This window comes from Cinclus cinclus, chromosome 1, assembly GCF_963662255.1.
Source record: "Cinclus cinclus chromosome 1, bCinCin1.1, whole genome shotgun sequence".
Taxonomy (NCBI): Eukaryota; Metazoa; Chordata; class Aves; order Passeriformes; family Cinclidae; genus Cinclus; species Cinclus cinclus.
Window position 1 is genome coordinate 26,758,300 of NC_085046.1, and position 21,361 is coordinate 26,779,660.

At 36.0% G+C, this 21,361-nt stretch overlaps 1 protein-coding gene across 1 annotated transcript in view; it reads right to left on the minus strand.

Annotated features, from left to right (window-relative positions):
- THSD7A (thrombospondin type 1 domain containing 7A) overlaps window positions 1–21,361 on the minus strand; it is a 188,161-nt gene that overhangs the window by 50,072 nt on the left and 116,728 nt on the right. Inside the window, exons 8-12 of the mRNA XM_062495264.1 lie at window positions 16,894–17,085; window positions 8,275–8,509; window positions 5,221–5,336; window positions 2,926–3,058; window positions 967–1,070 (exon numbers count right to left, since the gene is read on the minus strand). Of these exons, the coding sequence (XP_062351248.1) occupies window positions 967–1,070; window positions 2,926–3,058; window positions 5,221–5,336; window positions 8,275–8,509; window positions 16,894–17,085 (780 nt within the window). The remainder of the gene's footprint in view (window positions 1–966; window positions 1,071–2,925; window positions 3,059–5,220; window positions 5,337–8,274; window positions 8,510–16,893; window positions 17,086–21,361) is intronic.

Consider the following 21,361-nt stretch of genomic DNA (forward strand, 5'->3'; position numbering starts at 1 on the left):
TCCTTTCATACTGCAAGGAAGTTAATGACCTGAACATTTCACTTCTGCAGTGTCCTTCCTCAGCAGTGGCACAATCTGCTGAGCCAAGAGTGATTTAACAAATAGAAGATTGCACTCAGAAACAACAAAGGAGAAAAACCTTCCTGGAATTCAAGGTTGACCAGTAGTTCAAAGCAATTCAATTACTGCAACACAGTAAATAGGAATTGCACTTATTTTCCTATTGAATGTATTTAATGCACCTAAAAAGACCTTATCCTGGCTATATTTAACAGAGTCACACATACACAATTCTGTTAAAACCACAAAATTCTCTATGAAGACAGGCAACAGCAAAGCTGGATTTGGATGTAAAAGTTATTTGCTGGAAATGGTGAAAAAATACCTGGATCATTGGGCTCAAAGGGTCAGTGGTTTAGAAGTCTAACCAGGAGCTGGTTAAGATTGTTACACCTCAGTGGTAAATTCCAGGCACAGTTCTGTTTAGTCACTTTAACAACCTCTACAGAAAGCATGCTCAGCAAGTTTGAGGACAATGGCAGTATGAGCAGTCCCACTGGAAGGACTGTCATTCAAAGGACCTTGACAGCCTGGAGAATTAGGCTGGCACTGAACTATAACAGTGTAAACGCAAAGTCTTGCATCTCTCATGCTTCCATTGCTCTCTGCAACTACGTTAATTTGAGAATATTGAAAAGAAATAGCCAAAATGTTCTCAGAGGTATGCAGTGAAAGGACAAATTGCGTTAGGGAGCAAGTTCCAGAGGAGGCTGTAGGATCTCCACACTGACAGAATCCAAACATACTGAGATGTGGCCCTGAGCACTTCCAATATTTTCCTTTGCTGATGCACATAAAGATGGCTTAAACTAATGTTAGGTTATAAGGACTAAAATGTAAGGCATTTCCCACACCAGTGCATCCATAGATTTTTGAGGAATAAATGACAGAAACAAAGGGTCTAACCTCTTGCTTGTAGTCCAGGTCCACAAGTCTCCTGTGCTCCTGGACTGTCTTGGCGCACGTACCACGGTACCAGCTGACACCTGCGCCATTTGTGTGTCTTCCACCTGAAATGAGAGGGGAAGCAATCCAGCAATCCATCTAAACCTTGTAGCCATCAAACCTCAGGCAGCATGAGTGCTAGATAGTGTTATAAACTACCACAAGCTGTTGGTTTTTGGTTTTTTTTTTCTTCTTTTAGGATGAGGCCACTAAGAACACATGGAAGAAAGGAGGAAGCAAAGGTAGAAATTAAAAAGGAGAAATAAGAAACAGGACAGGTAGCAAGAAAGTATTGGGACAGTGGGCTTGAGTGATTGCAAGGGTGCCTCAGGAAATTCCTGGGATCTTGGGTTGCTGAGTGGCAACATCTTACAAATGTGTAACCAGCCAAGAAAACTAATGCAAAAGGTCCACCATATGAAAGATAAAACACAAACAAAAAGAACTAAAGAACTTGCAAAAAAACCATGAATAACAAATGCAATATTGCGCTGCTAAAATTATTCTATCGTGAATATAAACTTCTACAAGTTCCCTGCTAATGCTGCAGAATATTCCAACCCTTAAATATAACAAATCCAGGCAAGTAAATTTGTTGTCACAACTCAAATAATCCACAGTTGTCCACAGGTCCAGCCATCAGAAGTTTGCATCTTTGAAACTATCTCAGTGGTTTTGCACCTCGAGTTTCGTTGCAACCTGCCTCTATGGGACAGCAACTAACCAAGACATGAGCCAGTCCATCTGTCACAGCATGTGTGCAGGTCAGAAAGATGATAAAGGAAATATATGGAACATGTGTTTAGTATTAGTTCATGTCATGAAATATAAATGACCTCATCTACCACTCTCTAGCAACTCATTTACTTATGCTCAGCACATAACCATGCTGATCAGATATTGAAGATACTAAAGAGATGGAGGAGCAGCCAACATTCTAAAAGATAAAACTCTCATTTTGACTACAGAAAGTTCTTGGGCTCTATTTCTCTGGTGTTTAGAGTACTGATTTTGGTAGTTTCCCAACTCTGTTTTCAATCTTCATATATTTTAGTTGTATAGATTGTGATCTCCTAATGAATTTGCAATGACAATTCTTATGAGATAATGAAAGTAATACATTTCTTCAAGCTCATTTCCATTTCATTAAACTTAGCTTGAATTCTATTTGTACCTCTGCAACAGAGGGTAGTTTCATGGGAAATATTATTCATAAAAAAACCCCAAAAGTCTTTTAATTATTATTTTACTGTAAAATTATTTTACTGTCAAGTAAATCTAACTAATGGCATCAGAATTTTCTAAACTTTGTCTCCATCAGCAACAAATCTTGTTGTATGTCTAGACCTTCAAACACACTCAGATAGATATTATAGAAGTACCCAAATATTTTCTTAAGCAAAAATGGTTCAACCTTCTGGAACAGTCTTCAACATTCTGTGGTGAAGATCAGGGCAAGGCAGAGGACACAGGGAATGTGGGGGATATCTTCAGCTCTGGACTGTCTCAGGGCTTACAGAGATAGAAAAATGAAGGGTATGGTAGGTTGAACGTATGGCACCAAAAATCAGCTCTCCTACATATAAACCTTCAGTTTAGCGCTTTGGATATTTTAGAAGATTTGTTTTACATGTTTAGCATGTCGAAACAGTTTCTAGGAAAAAATTATTCTGGAAAGTAATTCTTAGTTGTTGCAATGTTCTTTCAAAGGAACTGTAACAAAATGCTCCAGTGATTCCCTATGGGTCCAACTGAGTCTACATATCTGTTGTGAAACTTTGATACAGATATGTACCCTATTTTTCTAAATAGCACATTAGAAAAACAACTACTGCTAAGAAATGGAATTCAGCAAGCTCTAGAGGTAGTACAAGTTTAAAAATCATGTCTGAGCTGTTTCTGGTTGATTGTCTCACATACCTGTAGTTATGACAGACAGGAGAAGCTTCACATTCCCTTTCCTCAAACAAAGAGTCTGGGCATTCCCGACCACCATTGGCAGGGAGCTGGATGATGACTCGGTGACGGGACTGCTTCCTTACTGTGACACCCCCTGCAAAGAGTGGAATAGCTGGTTTCTACTGCTGCTACTTAGGCCTGAAACTAATTAGGGTGAAAACAAGGTTCTTGAACCAATTGCCATAATATTGACATGCCATTTTCCCATAAGCAGGAAAATTAAGCCTAATAGAAAAAACACTTCACTTTCAGCTCAAGGCCAGAAAGCAGAACTGAACAGAAGGCAATACCAGCAATACTGAACAAATGAACAGGCAGCCAAAATGAATACACAGTTCAAGAAAACAAAAATTAAACTAGCTCAGTTTCCTGCTACACTTTGCAGTTTGAAGGTGTAAACTTGCCTTTAACATTTGCATGTAAAACCAGAATGATAAATTCCACTCTGAAATTCCTTTACAGTTTGCAGTTTTTAATTATTATGGTCATCCATTATTAATGATAAACAGTAAATAGTTCCTATAGGAATTTTGATTTCAGTCATCATCAGGTATCTGTTCTTCAGGCAGAAAATTAAGAGAAAATCTACAGATCTGTATTAGTTCCACAGTAATGCCTATGTTAAATAAAAATCTTGGAGGGTTGTTGTTTTTTTTTCACAGAGAGCAGTAGAGCAGACATTTGGCTGACTGTGCTGATATCAGCTTTGGGTAGGTTATTACAGCAGCTGCAGCTTGTCTGATCACAGAAGCATGCTGGACCACGGCCAAGCAATTGTAATTAGGAGTGAGCAGTAGGAGAATCCCGGCGGTGGCTCTCCACCACCTGGCCACTCTTCAGCACAGAGGAAACCCTTTAGTCCCGAGTCAAACAGCTCCAGGAGATGCCAGGAGCTGGCACAAGGGGCAAAGCAGACGTGCAGCCCAGCAAAGCTACTGACCTGCTTGCTGGCACAAACGGGTGAACCCCATGAAATAAAAATAGTTTTTGTAGAATAGACAAAACACCTGTAGTTCATAAATATACTCTTTTATAGTAGCCTGCACAATAGTTTGTGGTAAATGTTCATGAAGATATACTCATTGCATCAAGAACTTAGTTATAACCCGCTGAAATGAGAACAGAAAAGGATGACATTTTCACCCAGCATGATCTCCTCCAAAAACATATTTCAGAAAGAACAATTAATACTGTTGTAAAATAACACACATATAATAATGAATACCTATTTCATAGTTTCAGATTTCATAGATTCAATTCCCTGCTCTTTTTCAAATGTTATGAATTTAGTCTTCCCAACCCCTTTTTTCATTTGTTAGAATGCACTAAACACTGATAGGAATTACTGCAAAAATGCCTTTATACTTGTGTCCTTGACCAAGCATAAAGAACAGGCTATGACAGCCCAAGTCTGTATGTTTGATGTAACTATATCTTTTACATTCTGATAATGTGGTAGCTGTGAGTAATCACCATGTCCCACACAGTGATTAGCACCCTGTGGAACAGGGAATATTACAGTCTCTCTGTAACAGTACATACTAGAAAAATGCATAAGATTAAGTTTAAGAAGAGAAACAAAAACATAAAATGTGGCTAATATTAAGCCTGTTATCACACTAACTTCATGTGTGCTTTCAATGTAATAAAAATTCAGGCAGACCTGCACTCTTAAAGCATTTTTAAAGAGCTTTGCCAAGTATATTAATGTGGTGTTGGATTTTATGTTTAAATCAGACTATACACATCAGTGTAAAGCCTGTTGATTTTTATTAACTCTCCTTCAATTTTCCTTAGAGTAGAAGCAGTCAGACTAAATTATATACAACCGTATATCTACTTAACTACATACTTATCCTCTTGTATATAAAGACTCAGGTTTTTCTGATGAGCAAACAGCATAAACTTATGTATTTCCATACCCAAAATCATTGTATGAATATTGATGTTAAGATGATAAGCGGATGATAAGAGCTATATATCTACCCCGTAACTAGTTATCTCTTTATCAGTGTAAGATGCAAATGGGAATTTCTAACATGAAGCAAAATGTGGAAAAAAATACAAACAGATCCGTACAGAAAAATGATAGAAATAACTGTTCTCTGCAGCAAAAGCTCTATGTCCTCCCTGCAGCAGCTATACCAGGTATTGCATGTCCTCTGCCAGAAAGAGATGTGCCAAAATTGACTGCTAGTCTGACTCCCTATTTTTCTATATTCTTAAAATTTATTTGCACACAATGGATAAAATTACCTTCTTGACATGAAGAAGGACACGCCGTCCAGTCACTGAATGGAGTCACAATACAGTCCTTCCTACAGGGAAGCAGACAAGGTCTCACAGTTTCAGGTCGAAGGCTTTCAGGGCATCTAAGAAAAAAATTACAAAGCAGCAATTATCAAATAAACAATCACTCTGCAATGAAGTAGTGAATTGTGTGAGGTACGGAATGCCTGCAGGCACATGAGGACAGTGCTTGTTGCCCAGAATTCACCAGGATGGAGCAAAAGCATAAAAAATAGTAGCAATTAAATACATGTGGTGAAAGCAAGCCAAATCTGGTGTATTCTGCACCTCAGGATTTAAATAATCATCATCACTCACTCACTGTACTAGACTCTGTATTTTCAGGGTTATTTTCAAGCTTTCACATAATTATGAAGAAAAGCCAACTCATTTAGCTTAGTAAAATATATTTTCAGGTCTCATCACTTTAGCATAAACTCTGGAAGCGGGCATATTTAAAATAAGCAACGCTGCTACCCAGGAAAAAATAGGTATAAGATGGCTGTGATTATGAGAGAAACCAGAAAAGGATTTAAAACTGCCAGATCAATGAGACTGAGAAAGAGTGTCAGAAAAGGCAGAAAACCTTACTTGTTTTAGGAAGAGGTTTGATCAGCATATAAAAAGGATTATTGGACTGCTACATATGGGACTCATTACCCAGGTCATTTTCCCTATTCTGTGGGGATTCTGTCTTTTTTTCCATCAGGGAAAAACAACTCTGTGCCACAACACTTGTTTCAAAATGATACAATACTCTTGCAGAAGTACTGAAAATATTTAAAATAATTTCAAAATTTCTACTGCTCTAAAAACATGCAGACTGTGGACTGTCTGAAGATTATGTAAAGCTGTAAGAAAAACATTACATCCATATTTGTGAGCTTTTGGGTCATTACAGAAAAACATTGGTATGACTAAATTTTCCTCTTTTCAGTGCTGGGCAACTGAAGAGAGGTGAGAGAGGCAAGTCTAATGGCAAACTGTCAAGAAAACCTAGTCTCCATGGTCAGCAGAGAACTCTGCCTGTGCAATGTAAAGAGAACAAAAGCTGATTTGCAGCTTTACAGGAACATACTCTTCAACAATAGTACTTGCTTGTGCATGCTTTCCATTAGTTGTCACTGCATTTTCTTGTCAATTCACATATTCTTCTCAGTATATGATCAATTACCATGAACCAGAACCAATTTCTAGGTGCCCTCTTAAAATGGGATTTCCGCCCCTTCTCTTTTTTCTGCTTCCACCAATGTGAAAAAACATGAAATAATATAGCTATAGCAACACAAATCTCCATCGCCTCTCTGTAAGCTCTCTCTACAATTTTAAGTCAACTTGTGCCTCTGTTTCTATAGGCAAGGGTGTATTTAGGTATGATCAGATGCACTTTCAAAAAACCTCTGCTAACAATCACATATATTGATGATGTTGTCAGAAATTTTCTTTAAAGTTAAAATAAAAAATGTTTCTGGAAAGCATTGGACGTTGGCTTGCTAATGGCTTTTCTTCCATTGACTTTTCCCTTTAAAACCAGGAGAAATTATAAGCATACAAAACAATTTGAAATACACATATCCACCATTTCGCAGAGTGCTTCATCTTTCAGGAGTGCTAAACACTACAGTTCCTCTTCAGATACTTAGGCAAGGCAATTAGTTCAATTAGAACACCGTTTCTATGCTTTATATTGTTTGTGTTTACTATATATGGCTTAAAGCAAAGTATTGATTTTTTTGCAGTCCTTACTCAAGGTCAAATTAAACAGAAAAGATACATGCTGGAGTCTGTAACTTGTGAGGCAGATAAGGCCAATAATATTGATTGTATCATACCACAGTAATCCTTTTTATTAAGGGGAGTTTAAAACAAGGTTCCTATTTGCATTTTCATGTTAAATGTCTAGGTCTTTAAAAATTACTCAGTGATTTTGATGTGACAATTTGAAGGAACAACCAAGACCATTTTTCATTTCACATCATTCATTTATGAAAGAATAAAACAGTCCTCCTCCTAGAATTTAACATCAAATCAAAGGTACAGTCATTTAGAGGAGATTTTTAAAGGATGATAAATCATTAGAGGTTTGTGAGGTTTTTTTATGTAAACATACCAAACAAAAGATAATTGTACCATGACTAAATAGAACAGCAACTTAATACAGATACAGAACAATTTAGATTACTGAGTGTGCAGGCATTACTCCCCACATTTTGATTTTAAGTAAATTAGGCTTAAATCTACTGCAGAATAAAACAACAAATGGCAGGCATCAAGCAAATATTTAGTGTGAAAATAGCTTCCTCGTTTCTAAACAACCTCTGCTATAAATTCTTAGAGTTTTGAATCTGTTCTGAGTGGGATATATTTACAGATTGCCTATCCCTACAAAGATATTATCAAATGCATTTTACTAGCAGCTAATCTGTATTTAACCCTGGTCACATATTAAACTGTAAAACCAAATACTTGGGCCAAAGGAATAGTTTAAAATACCACATAAATGGGGGGAAAATATCACAAAGTCTGTCGAGCTACTATTCAAACAAATGTTTCCAATTAAAGTCATGTCAGTTTCCACTATGCTACACCTCCTTGGTCTGGTTCTGAGAAGTCCTTTACTGTATTTAGATTAATATCACTATTTTTGAGTGGAACTGCACTAATTCATACAGTGCATTGCTTGTTTGGAAGCAACACAAGTATCTTGGAAATGCTGCTCTGCACGTCACACACATACTCCAAGAATTTTATTGTGACTCAATCTGATGGTGGCAAGCAGCCAGCTGGATTTAGTCAGCTGTCAGCAAAATCACCACTGTAAATGCCACCCATTAAAATCCATAGTGACAAAGGTATTATCTAGTCTTCCTGTTGGGCCAGTTTTTTATTTCCAGAAATGCTCCCTCATGAGAACACAAAGAAGAGTCTTTTTGCCTTTGCAAGCAGTCACTGGCAATAAAAATATAAAGCAGTGAAATCCAAACGTAACTAAAACATGAGGATATTTATAAAGATCTTTACTTTTTTGGGCCTACTTGTCCCACGTTGACTCTCACACAGATGACCTTCCTTGTCTGCATCCCCACGGAACAGGTGGCCTCCCCGTTCCAGCTGGCAGAGGAGTTGAAAGCAGACACAGACGTGTCCTCTATGCACTGTCCCCATGGGCCAGTCTGCCAGTGATACACAGTGCAAGAGTGCTCGTTGCAGCTGCGTGTTTCCTGGAGGGCACTGCTATTTGGGCACTGTATTCCTCCTGGAACAATAAAAGAGGGCAAAAGATCATTTACTGCAATGAGATTTTTTTTTTTTTCAAATTTAAAAATATGCATACCACAAGCCCACTTTGAAATTTTCTTAGTTATATATTATTAGTTTGACTACATGAAAGAAATGCTGCTCCTTTTCCCTCTTCTTCATATGCCCAATAGCGACTTTGACACATTTCAGTCAATAAGCCACATGGAACAGACTGTTCATGGACAGTATGTAAGTTTGTACCAAAAGGATAACAAAATAATCATAACTTCTATAAAACGCCAACGTGCATGGAGTAATCTACAGCCTTATTATTTCAGGGTTCTCTAGAAGAGACTGCAAGAGAAGACATAAGGACATATGAAGGCTCTAGGCAGAAGAAATGGTTAATTATTCTAGTTATACATGTGTAAAGACCACTGTTTATGTTTAATTCACAGATCAATTAAAAAGATTTTTGGAGCTCTTGCCCAGCTCCCAGTGGATGTTTTTCCATGTTATGTAAACCAAAGAGGATGCCACAGCTGGTAATTCCAGGTCCAGATTAAGACAAAAAAGCCTATTGCAGGTTAAGATTAAAATGCAATTAAGTGTCAATGATTGTGAAGAACAACTAAGATGATGCTATTTTTGTTGTGTTTGGTTTCAGATAGTGTGTTCAGTTTATTATATTAAAGCACTTCAAACATATTTTGGCCTCCAGGAGAAACGAAGAAGTCTTTCCTACCAGAATTGATACCAGGCTATTTGATGTCCAGCCCTGTGAGCAGACATCATCTCTGGTGTTATTAGACACACAGAAACTAGGTTTAAGATTCTGACCTACAAGGTACAATGGGACTCCTGTCTCCAACAAATGGAAAGGCAGCAAAAAATCTAAGCAACGTTTCAGCCTCTCCTAAACGACAAGAAAAGTAAGAAATACAAATGAAAGAGGAGCTTTTTATTAGTTAATGCTAATGATCCATACAACTATTCTCTAAAGACAAAAATGTATGCTTACACCAAATGCACATTGTAGAGTATGTTATTTTTCATATCTCAGCACTGAACTTCAGGTTGACTCTCTGCTCTACAGATATGCAGTAGGGAAGGGGTTATAAGTACTCATTGAAATTAAACAAGAGAAAGGTAAATGCAATCAAAGAAACAATGGATACCTCAAATACTCCAACACAACAAAGTCAACTAACCAGTATAAAATATTTCATACCCCAAGTTATTCTGCATGGTCTAGATCTGCAGCAAACATGAGAAAAGGTTCATTCTAATGAAAAAAAACAATAAAATCATCACTCACAATTTATTTCTCTAGGAATATTTTTAATTTCTGGCTTTTGTTTTCCAAAACTATTGATTTAACCATGCAACAGGAAACACCATATTAGTTGAGATGTCACGCAACAGACTAGCTAATCTTAAATTTTGCAGAGGGGGATTAAAAAAACATACAGATGTGTTACTCTAAATAAAGAATAACTTGAATTTTGTTTTTGGTTCAAAAAGGATGCAACTCAATATATTTTGCTTTAAAAATATGCCAATGTTCAGAGCATAAAAGCAAAATGCCAGATGCATTTTCTTAAAAAAGGAAATAGAAAACAAATAGTGAAATAAAATTACGGTTATGTAATAAGTTTCATAAAGTTATCTAAGCATCATCCTTCAAGAAAAAATATCAGTTAACACCAGCAGATAGAAATATAAGCAAGTAAATTATGAAAGTGAGTGTATTTTGAAGAGGAAAAAAACTATTAAAGTCACAAATAATTTTTCATGGAAGAGACATTTGACCCATGTGAGGAGTCTAGACATCTTCTTCCATTAAAAGATTTAAATAAGGAAAATTTAAGAGATATAGGGAAGGTTAATAAATACTTACTTTATGAACCTCCCCTATATCTCTTAATTTTTGATCTGATGTTAGCCCAAGAAAAAACGTAAGGGAAATACTTAATGAAATTCAAAAATTAAAGGGGGTGTGTGTGGGAAAAAATATTTTCCCAGAATTGAACGCCACAGGCACCAGTTCCTAAGACATTTGAGAATAAAGTGACAACTTAGGTTCAGTTCTGACAGCTATGCAAGAATATATATTGAGGGAAAAAATAAGATTGACATTGACTTGTAAATGAAAAACATTGGGGCATGCATATCTGCAGCTCAGCAGGAATCCAGTTCTGTTCAGATTAAACCAGGAGTTAAAGAAAACATGCAAAGACTGAACAAAACGTGGAAATACTACTACTAAAATAAAAATCAATGTGCCATTCTCTTCAGGAAAACAGCATTCTCTTGTGCTTCCTCAAATTTAACTAGGCGCAAAAAATGCAGAATGGGTTGGAAAACTGGCAGTTAGAGATGCCCTTTACAACATCTGTGCAGGGGTAACAAGTTTATGAGCATATCCCCAGTAGAGGACAGGTTTGACAGGAACATAAAAGCTACTGAGTATCACAGAAAAAAAAAAAAAAGAAAAAATAGACATTTGAATTCATCAGAATATAGGAAAAAGGGACATACAGTAATCAACACATCCTTTAATAATAAATTATCAGATGACAGTTGGCAGTACTAAAAATAATTTCAAGGATACAAAAACATCAGGCTGAAGCATTTTATTTTGGGTTTGGATTTTTAAGCAAAGTAGACTTGGAAGTGAAAGACAAGTTTTGCAAAGGGACTTGCACACTGGTCATAAAATAGCTGACAGAATTGTCATACACATAGATTGCTTTTCTGCCAGATTTGGGGCTGCTAATGGGTAATGCACCTTGCTCTAGGATATTCAATGACTGGATTTTATTTTTTTTTTTTTGTGACATTAAATTGTTAACTTTCAAATTTCAAAATGTTAAACATTTTTAAAGCATTTAGGATAATTTTAATTAACCATTTTGATATAATTTGTTCTTGCAAATGCATATAGTTTTATAAATGCATTTCAAAACAGCTGGAATAATCTAAAAGTTTCAAAAAACAGACGTGACTGAAGAGCCTCTTGTAACCTAGTGAGTGAAATGGGTGTTACTCATTTCTTTCCTGTAGGCACAAGGTAGGCACAGTCAGAACCAAGACTGCTCCTGTTCTGCAGGATGTGATGCTTCCTCGCCTGGTTTTTATCAGTTACACAAACCAAGCAGACCTGATCAAAATAGACAACAGGTCAGGATGCAGAGTGGACCCATGTTAAATGCAAGGTCTGCCCTCAAGTCTTTTCCAGGATAGAATATGAAACCCTAATCCCTCACTACAATCAGCAATTTGAGTTGATGGGCTGCTGAGCAAATGAAGCACAGTGACATACTCTGCCCTGGCCACCTTTCTCACACAGGTGACAAGACTTAGTAAGTCTTGCCTGAAAATTCATGTTGGACAGTTCCAAAACTAAATGTTGTTTTTCTTTTTTTCTTCTTCTCCTTTTTTCTTTTTTTAAATTCCTGTTTTGTGAAAAACCTTGTTATCTAATACATATTCTTTTGTGAATGTGAAATTTCCTGCTGAAACAATTACTCAATTCTGTGCTTTCAGATTTAATTGCCAAGCACTGTCATTTCAAGCCAGGAAAATACAAAAATTAAAAACAAACCCAATAAGTGTAGGAAGAGTAAATATACTTAAAAAAACCTTAAGACTTAATAACTTATTGTTTGCAACTGTGAAGTCAAACTGTACTGGAATTTAACAGGAATAAAATTTTAAAGCATATCAACAATAATTTGTTAAGTATTGAGAATAAACTCCTTTGATGCAGCTATTTCTTATGTATTCAATAAATCAGTCTTGCAGATAGAAGAGAAGTAAGAGCTGTTGATCCTTGTCAAAGAGAATATCTGATGAGATGGACAAATTATATTCTATACTATCTAACTAATGTTTAGTGGTCTGTGCTATATGGTCATACCAGACAGTCCTCCTGGAATTGCACTTTGCCAATGTAGAAGCATTTAGCACCCGTAGTAAATGCCATGCATACGCATCCCTGCCCTAAGAGAATAATAATAATAATAATAATAATAATAATAATAATAATAATAATAATAGCGATAATAATAATAATAATAATAATAATAATAAAAACAAATCCCTCCCTCTCATTTTAATAAATTAAGCTTTTAAGTAATTTTATTTTCCTCTTTGCATTATGGCTTATTGTTTTTGGTTTTCTGGGGACAGGTGGTGTTAAATCTTTATTTTTCTGAATCTGGTTTTACTGAGAAAACTTAGGATGCATCCACAACATTAGTGTTACGCTGTATTGCACCAATTTGCCAGTGTCAATCTATGGCAGTATATTATTAATACAAAATCAATCTACATATTTATTACTTACTGAAAAACTAAGATTTATTTGGTAATTTTTAGTCTCAGGTCCAGTAGTAATGTGAAACAATCTTAGTGCACACAACTAACTATGCAAGATTTATTGTAAGCAGACAATAAAAAAAAGAACAGAAATATTAAACAGAATATAAACCAAAAGTAGACACACCCTACATTCAAGAGATAGGCTGAGCTGTATATAATAGATTACTAGATTTATGCAGAACAACTATATGACGTATCAGGTAATAACACCATGTCCTTTGCTGTCATTTTGTGTTTTGAGACAGTGACTTTTGTGAGCTTCTTACTGTACCATGAAGATATATTTGACAGTCTCACAAATGAGCTAACACGATAGGCAGTCTCAGAGACAGGCAAATTTATAAATTACTTTGTCTTTCAAACCTTCAAGCTGAGGACAATGATCTCAGAAAAAAATATCAAAAAATGGTTATTGTGATACTCATTTCCACATGGAGTCATCTCACAAAGCACAATAAGTCTTTATCTTGTGAAGAGAACTCCTTTCTCTCCAATGAATGCAAGTAAATCAGCCCATCCCAGATGTACATGACCATACTGGGCTTGAGGCTCTGCAGTGTGTGGTTTGACCACCTGAAAAGGGTTTTGTTTGGAATAAGGAAATGATGATGAGAGGGTGCACAGCTGAGGCCAGCTCCTGGCTCAAGCAGAAATCAGTGTGGTGCTGGAGGGGCAGTTGGTACACCAGAACTCATAAGAAAACTTTGGCACTGTTGTAATTTACTTATGGCTTATATTTGTTGCAATTTACATATGGCTTATATTTCTCCTGTGAACCTGTTCTTTACACTGAGGAGTTATTACAATACCACTGAATTATTCCTATTCTAAGTCATAAAAAAACCCCATTAGATTGTGGTTGTTTCCTGGTGGGCAGTCATGTTAACTTGATGGTTTTTTCGAACCAATTCAGCAGCAGAGATAGCTGGGTAATAAGAGGAAAAAAAATTCTTAGGTGTGAAATGACATAGTTCTATTACAGACAGTTATATGCCAATATTAAAAAGAAAAATGGCAGAATATAGTATTTTTTATTTCAAAGAGGAGAGAAACTGAATGATCACTGACATTTCTTGATAAAAAGCCATCTGAGAGCCAGATAAAAACCCTATTTCACATGTATTTATAGATCCTCAAAAATTTGAGTGGGCTGTTCATGTTTAAGTACCCAAATGAACAAGAATTAAATGTACCACATATTTTGATGGATTGCAGTAGTTATTGTGTATGTAATGCCTGAAATGCTTTGATCTTTCTAGGCTTGTGGACTGAATGTTTAGCAGGAGGATGTGTGTGATCAAGGTCTCACACCCAGACTCCTTATGTCATCTTAGAATACAAATTTAGCTGTATTCATGGATTTACAACAGTCATGCATGTTTTTTCTTTAATTAATATCCAAACCTGATAAATAATAGGAATAGTACCTATTTATGTACAATGTATTTGTCCTGTTGTGTTTTGACTAAAACTCATGGCAACATGATATAGAAATTATTATGGAATAGCTTACCTAGCCTGGTCTGTCTCTCATACCAACAGCTCAAAAGGGTCAGAAATCCAAAAGAAAACTTGTGTGACTGTTCACCTGAACAGAACTGACAGCTGTTTTCAGAACTCAGCTTTAATATGTAAATGGAATTATTTGTTTTACCTTTATGAGACTTGGAATTTTTAGTTATACATGATGCTTACAGAGCTTCCATCTACAGTTCTGTGCATTTTTGCTAAGTTCAGAATAGAACTGAGAACTGTATGTTTTCCAAAAAATGTTCATGTGAAGCTTCCTCTTATATCAGTGAAATACAGATGTTCAAATGCATTAATATATTCTGTGGTCCTAGAGCAAGAAATGTTCTGGGAACACAGCTGATCTCAGTCATGGAATTCTGGAGGTGAAAAGTCATTCTGTTATTTGTCATGTAGCAAATGACTAAGAGGCATAACAGGAGTATGATAGAAAAATGACAATAACCCTAATTCCACTGAAGTATTGAAAAAAATGTTAAAACTGATACATTTTTAAATATAATACAAGAAAATATGAAAAGTACCTTCCAACTAGAGTTATAAAAATACCCTAAGCCTTGGGAGGTTCTTTCATTTATTTATATACTTTCATTCTTTGGAGTTTGGACAGAATGCAAAGGAACAGAGTACTGAAGATACTTGATCAAGATGTGACTGCACTCCTGGGTAAGCTGGGTAGACCTACCAGCTTGTATCCTTAAAACAAGCACAGAATAATTTCATCTGAAATAGGGGGAAAGAAGCCAGGGTTCAAGCAAAGCCGAAGCACTACACCATCCAGGTAAGGAGTTAGCTTTCTCAGCCTTACTTTAGGGATTTCTTCACTACACCCTCTGTGGTTCGAGATCTGTCAGTCTTGGTGATCACTCTGTGCCGATTCTGATCACTGCACAAGAAGCATTAATAAAATTCACATACCCAAAATCCAGGAGATGCTGAACAGCTTTGTTGCCTCTGCAGCCTTGTTAATTAACTAATCTTGGTTGTGTTAAGTATTAAAGTCAGAATAACGAGTACTTTCTAAGATTAAGCATAAGAAAGTGGAATAATTTTTTCAGTAAGTTAGGTTTTGACTTTTGTGGCAGGCTTGCCAGTATTTAAATTTCTGTCTCAAGTAAAATCACAAAAGTATGTAGAAAATCTATTGCCTTGACCTACATGGACAAGCATGAAGCACATGAATATATGTTCAATACACTATAAAGAAAAAGGGGCATCACAAAACCAATTTTTAAAATAATTGTTGGTGTTTCTACTTAGTTACATAGATCCATGTAAGTAATTTATTATTTGAATCACCTACTAAAATATAGTACAGATCTGATTGCCACTTACATTTCTAGCAAAGGCTCCTTTCAGAGAAAAGGTTGAAAGTGCTCTGCTAAATTTATTTTTTCCCCATCACCCAAATTATATCAAATACACAGTACACTTTTAGCAATGTGTGTCTGCAAACAGCGAAGTGTACAGTTATTCCATTTCACTGCTTCTGTACCTTGCAGCTTTCACTTTTCACTAAATTTGATCTTAAAATAAATAAAATGCTTAATAATTTAAAAGAAGAATTAACACATGCATGTAATCCTCTTATATTATTAATCCATTTATACCCTTTTATATTTAACTTTTCTGTCAGTAATACATGTAAGTAAATATCTTCCAAGAACTCTTTGGAGGCTATGTCTCCTGGCTCCTGGTGTTGCACAAAGCATTTTATCAGCTGGACCCTGGTACACCTGAGGTGGCCAGTTTTGAACCATGTTATATACAGAATACGATTCTTTTATAATCCACCCACCCTTCCAAATACTTAAAACTAAAACAAAAAGAGCTGTAGGAACCATGGAAAATCATTAAAGAATATCCATGAGCCTGTATCTAAAACCTGTGTTGTGTTCTCCTTTATATTCCAGCTATGTCTCCTTTTTGCGTACGTTGCAGACGTTGCACAAGGATCACTTGAATAAGTGGAAACCATTCCTGAGTGAAGACTGGCAGGGCAAAACCCAAATTTTTGCTATGTACAACAATGTTAGTGTGGTAACATAAGTTACCAATTAGAGAAAAGAAACACAAAACCATTTTGCTAACACTGAAACCATTAAAATTCTCATCTTTCAACATTCAGGATACTTATATCTTTCCAAATTGGAAATAAATTAGGGCTGCTAATCAGTATCGCATGAACTGTTTAGCTTGTTCAATTTTAATGAAAACAAAACAAAAAAATCATATATCTGAAATAGAAACAGTAACATTAAGCACTAATAAAAATATAGTAACATAACTGAAATGAGCAAGATGAACTCTCTTTAAAACAGCTCTAGGTACCAGGAGTAAAAGTAGGATAAGCATTTAAGCAGTTTTGCTGTATTTAAAAACCCACGACGCAACCTCATAATTTGTTTCTGTCAATCAAGAAATTACTTAGACGCTCCAAAGGCAGCTGAGGATTCACAATCAAGCAGCAGAGCGAGCCTTTACCTTCACCTGCGTACGCCAGGATGGAGCGGGAGCGCAGCTGCTTCCCTTCGGTGGTTTTGCCGGAGCAGGTGTGCGAGCAGGAGGACCAGGCAGACCACATGCTGAGCACACAGTCCTTGGGGCACGGCGCTTCGCACACCACCGGGATTGGGTAGATGGCATCTCTACACAGCTGCCTGTCAACAACTTCTCCTGGGGAAAAATAAAAAATAAAAAGGCCAGTAGCAGTCTATCATTTGCTAAATTAACTTAAAATGAGCAATCTAGTCCAGATGGGCCCACAAATAAATTAGATTCTGTTCTTCTGTATAAACAAGGTAAATAGATTTTTTATTACTTGTCTCCTCTGCCTCGATTCCAGAGGAGCATATTTAAACCTAAGGTGATTCAGTATTCTCATGAAGTGATTGTCAGCCTGGGTGGTCTTTAGGCTTTCATTCTGTACTACATACTTGATCCCACACAAAATCAAAATGTGAGTAATGGAGTATATAACATTTATTGAAAACTGTGTGCATGGAGATGCACGTATAGAAATGACCCAGTTTCCACCCATATTTGTGGGAGAAGGGGAAAAACATCCCAACTTTACCAGTTTTATAATCCACAATTCATCCTTTGAATTGCAGCTATCCATCAAAATATGAAGAGCTGCAGTAAATTACAATCTGGGTGTTGTTTGGTTAGAAGGATCATCATTTGTTAGCAAATCAGCAACACATCATTCTTTGTGTCATGGAAGTATAACAAGATCTATTCATTTGTATTCTGTAGGTACACAATCCCTTGTAATAAAAAGATCCAGGCTGGTATGAATTGCTTAGTGAAATATTAGCTAGTATTTAAGTAGCAGGGTTGCTTTTGTTTTCAATCAGATAATTGTGGGAGCACTGTGTCTGAGATCTGTCTAAACAACACCTTAATCACAACATGTATAGTTGTGAGGTGACATGATTTCTTGATCAAATAAGTAAACATTTATTTAGGGAAGAAAGAATGAATGAATGAATGACCATACATTCTGATATCAATAAGTCTCATGATAAATCTTCATGTTGGAGCAAATGATGGAAAAATGAAGGAGAGAGAGATTCGGGTCCATTTTTTAGAATTATAGCCTTGTTATCACAACATAATGCCTGTTATGAGGAGCTGAAAATGTTGCATCTAAGAGTACACTGGGCTTCTAAGGCCTTGATAACCACAATTATGACATGAAGGAACCCATTCAGTTATAAACATAAAACATTTTTTTTTAAATTTTCTGAACAGGATAGAATTTCAAAGCATCATAATACTTTTTGCAGTATATGGTCTTTGCTGTACTAGGACATAATACCTCCTGTTATGATTCATCTATTTAAACATTCTTGAATTTTACATGATCCTTACTGGACAAAACAGGAGTTGTCTACATTATGCACTTTCTAAGATCCATCATGTCAACCCCTTTATTTTAATAGCCAAAGTCAACAAAATAATGCCTTATCAATATTTGCAAATGAATGTAAGTCTTCAATACAACAAAATATTTGTTAGATATATTGATTAAATGCTCCGTAATTGAATCATAAGGGCATCAGTTACTGTTAGCAACTACCACATGGATTCTGAAAGCTAATTCAGTAAGAACTGAGCACACTATAAATGAAACTAAAGGTCTAAAATCTCTGCTTTACTGAGTCTCATATTAGGCTTTATTGCTTAATAGATGTATAATAAATTGATTCAAATACTAATAAAATCAGAAACTAGATAAACTACATTTTTTATCATTCAAGGTTTACAGTCTTAGAATCTCTTAAATAAGAATCTCTTAAACTGAGTTCCTGAAACCAGGAGGTGTTTTAGTACTAAATCACATCATGAGTCCCAGAAGTGTTAACCAAATTCTTTGTGAAAGAGTTAAAGATAAGCGCCATCCATTCAATATTAGATCCTTTTAAACAGTGCCAAATATTTTATTCATACAGAATATTTAGGCAAAACAGAACTACAAACATGATCTTCCTTGGTTCTGAAAGCCAGGGAAAATCCTGCAGCTCATGTTTTAAAAATAGCCTAAAGTAGTCATACTCATCTCAATTATAAAGACCTCTGAGATCAAGTCAGTCTCAATAGTTATATTGTCCCATATTAAAATACAAACCTGAGCCCTGCCAAAGGCTTCATGGCTCTCCCAAGCCAAGTTCTGCTTCCCTCACTGGACTCAGTCTCTGCTTCAATTGCTCCTTGTTATATTGCATGTCATCAAACCCTGACACCAGTGCAGGAGGGATTCCTTTCTGCTTCATCAGAAGGGCATTTGTGTGGGTTCAAGGACAAGAGACAGAGGAGAGGACTGTATACTTCTTTTTCAGATAGAAATAAAAGCTAGATAAGGGGTTAAACCTACTCTCAAATTGTTCAAATTCTCAAATTGCTAGGTAAGACTCAATAAGGTAAACTGCTAGGACACAAGTACCCTTTGCAGGAAATGCTATTATTACAATAAAATGTGTCACAGTATAAACAAATGACACTATATTGAACTTATTTCTCACCTATTGGCTTTTAAATTTAAACACAAGCTTAATTTGGTGCTGCAATGAAGAATATTTTTAACTTAGTTTTAGTCAGAGTTTGTATCTCAAATGAAAACAAGCCTTCACTCTCTCCCAAAATCCAAGACCTTATTTTTCTTTGCTTTTACAGAGAAAATATTCTAGAACAATTTACCTTACATATTGGCATTTTGTTTTTGTCAAGTGTCCAATTCTTATCTGATGAATTCAGTAACACAGAATTGTAGTAGGAAGAAATGTCTTATAATGGGTACTTATTTTTAGGGAAATATTTTATTTATACTAAATTGTTGCTGACATTTCCCTAATGATTTTATGAACAACTTGATGTTTTTTGCCTTCCTCTTTAAAGTGTGTAGTGTAGTCAACAGCCGTGAACCACTCAACCATAAACTGGGAACAATGCCAGTGTAAAGACTACTTAGAAAATGTCCCACATGGAAATGTTTTCCATTGAGTGTTGAAGCAAGTCCAGAGGAGGGCCATGAAGGTGAGCAGAAGGTTGGAACATGTCTCCCATGAGGAATGGCTGAGAAAATTCAGCCTGGAGAATAAAATCCAAGGAGGCATTACAGCAGCCTTCTAGTATCTGGAAAAGGCTGACAAGAAAGATGAAAAGGGGCTTTTAAAAAAAGCATGTAATGATGTCCCCGGGAAGGGACAGGGTGGAAGTCTTTAAACTAAGAGAGAAGATTAAGAAAGACATTCTTTACTGTGAAGGAGGAGAGGCACTGGAACAGGCTGTAGATGTGGTGGGTGCCCCATCCCTGGAAGTGTTCAAGACCAGGTTAAAGGGAGCTGTTTTAGTGGAAGGTGTCCTTGCCCATGGCAGAGAGGTTAGAACTAGATGAACTTTAACATCCCTTCCAACCCTAACCATTCAATGATTCTATGATTTTAACTGAACATTACGGGTATAAATTTATGTTGCATAAGTGTTGAGGACAGAACTCCAAAAAACATTACTGAAAGGCCTCTGCCCTGCATTACTTGTACCCTAAACAACACAATGACAAAAAGTAAAAGCAGAGATGAAAACAGAATATGACATTTCTGTCAACCAGTTGACTTGTTCATTAAAATCTGGAATCTCACAATATTCTATATTTAAGAACAGTGACTATATTGTTGAATTATATTTCTCACTCAGGCAATAGACACGCATTTTGGACTAAAATCCCCAAATTGCACTTAGGAAATGACAGTGCATAAAAATGGCAGGAAGCAAAAAGGGGTTTTCCAAAAATTAAAAATGTCAAAATTTTTTAAACTTTTCCTGGAATTCATTCTACAGATTTACATCAGTGAGCAGTGCTGAGGGTATAGTTTTTCAAATACACATCTCTTTCTCAAATAATTATGCTGGATCCATCTGGACAATCAGCAAAGCAAGTCACTACATTAAGATTTCCTTTTGGCCAACTTCTTGGCTCAAAGACTTCCTGGTATGTGTGCCCACATGGGAGCCATTACTGAAGTACACAGCTATTTAGTTGTTTTAAAACAAACAACTAAAACCAACCAAAACCACCAAGCCTACCAAGCAAAACAAAACACTAAAAAACAACTTAACCAACCAAAAAACAACAACAACAAAAAAAACCCAAACAAAAAACCAAACAAACAAAAAAAGCAAAAAACAAAAAAACTTACAAAAAACCCCAAAAAACCACCAAACTACAGAATAGGCTCATTTTTACAGATCAGAGAGGTAGCTTGTGAATAGCATTCAGAAGGAACTGATTAATAAATATCAGTATTCATATCACCATTCTTGTTTCATTATATTCACAAAGCAGTTATTGTACCTGTGAAAATTTAGTCAAGATGCTAAAGTTTGGGCTAGACCACATTCTGTGGTTAATGTAGTTGAATCATGTCAGTCCTTTGTGTTTTTGTTTACA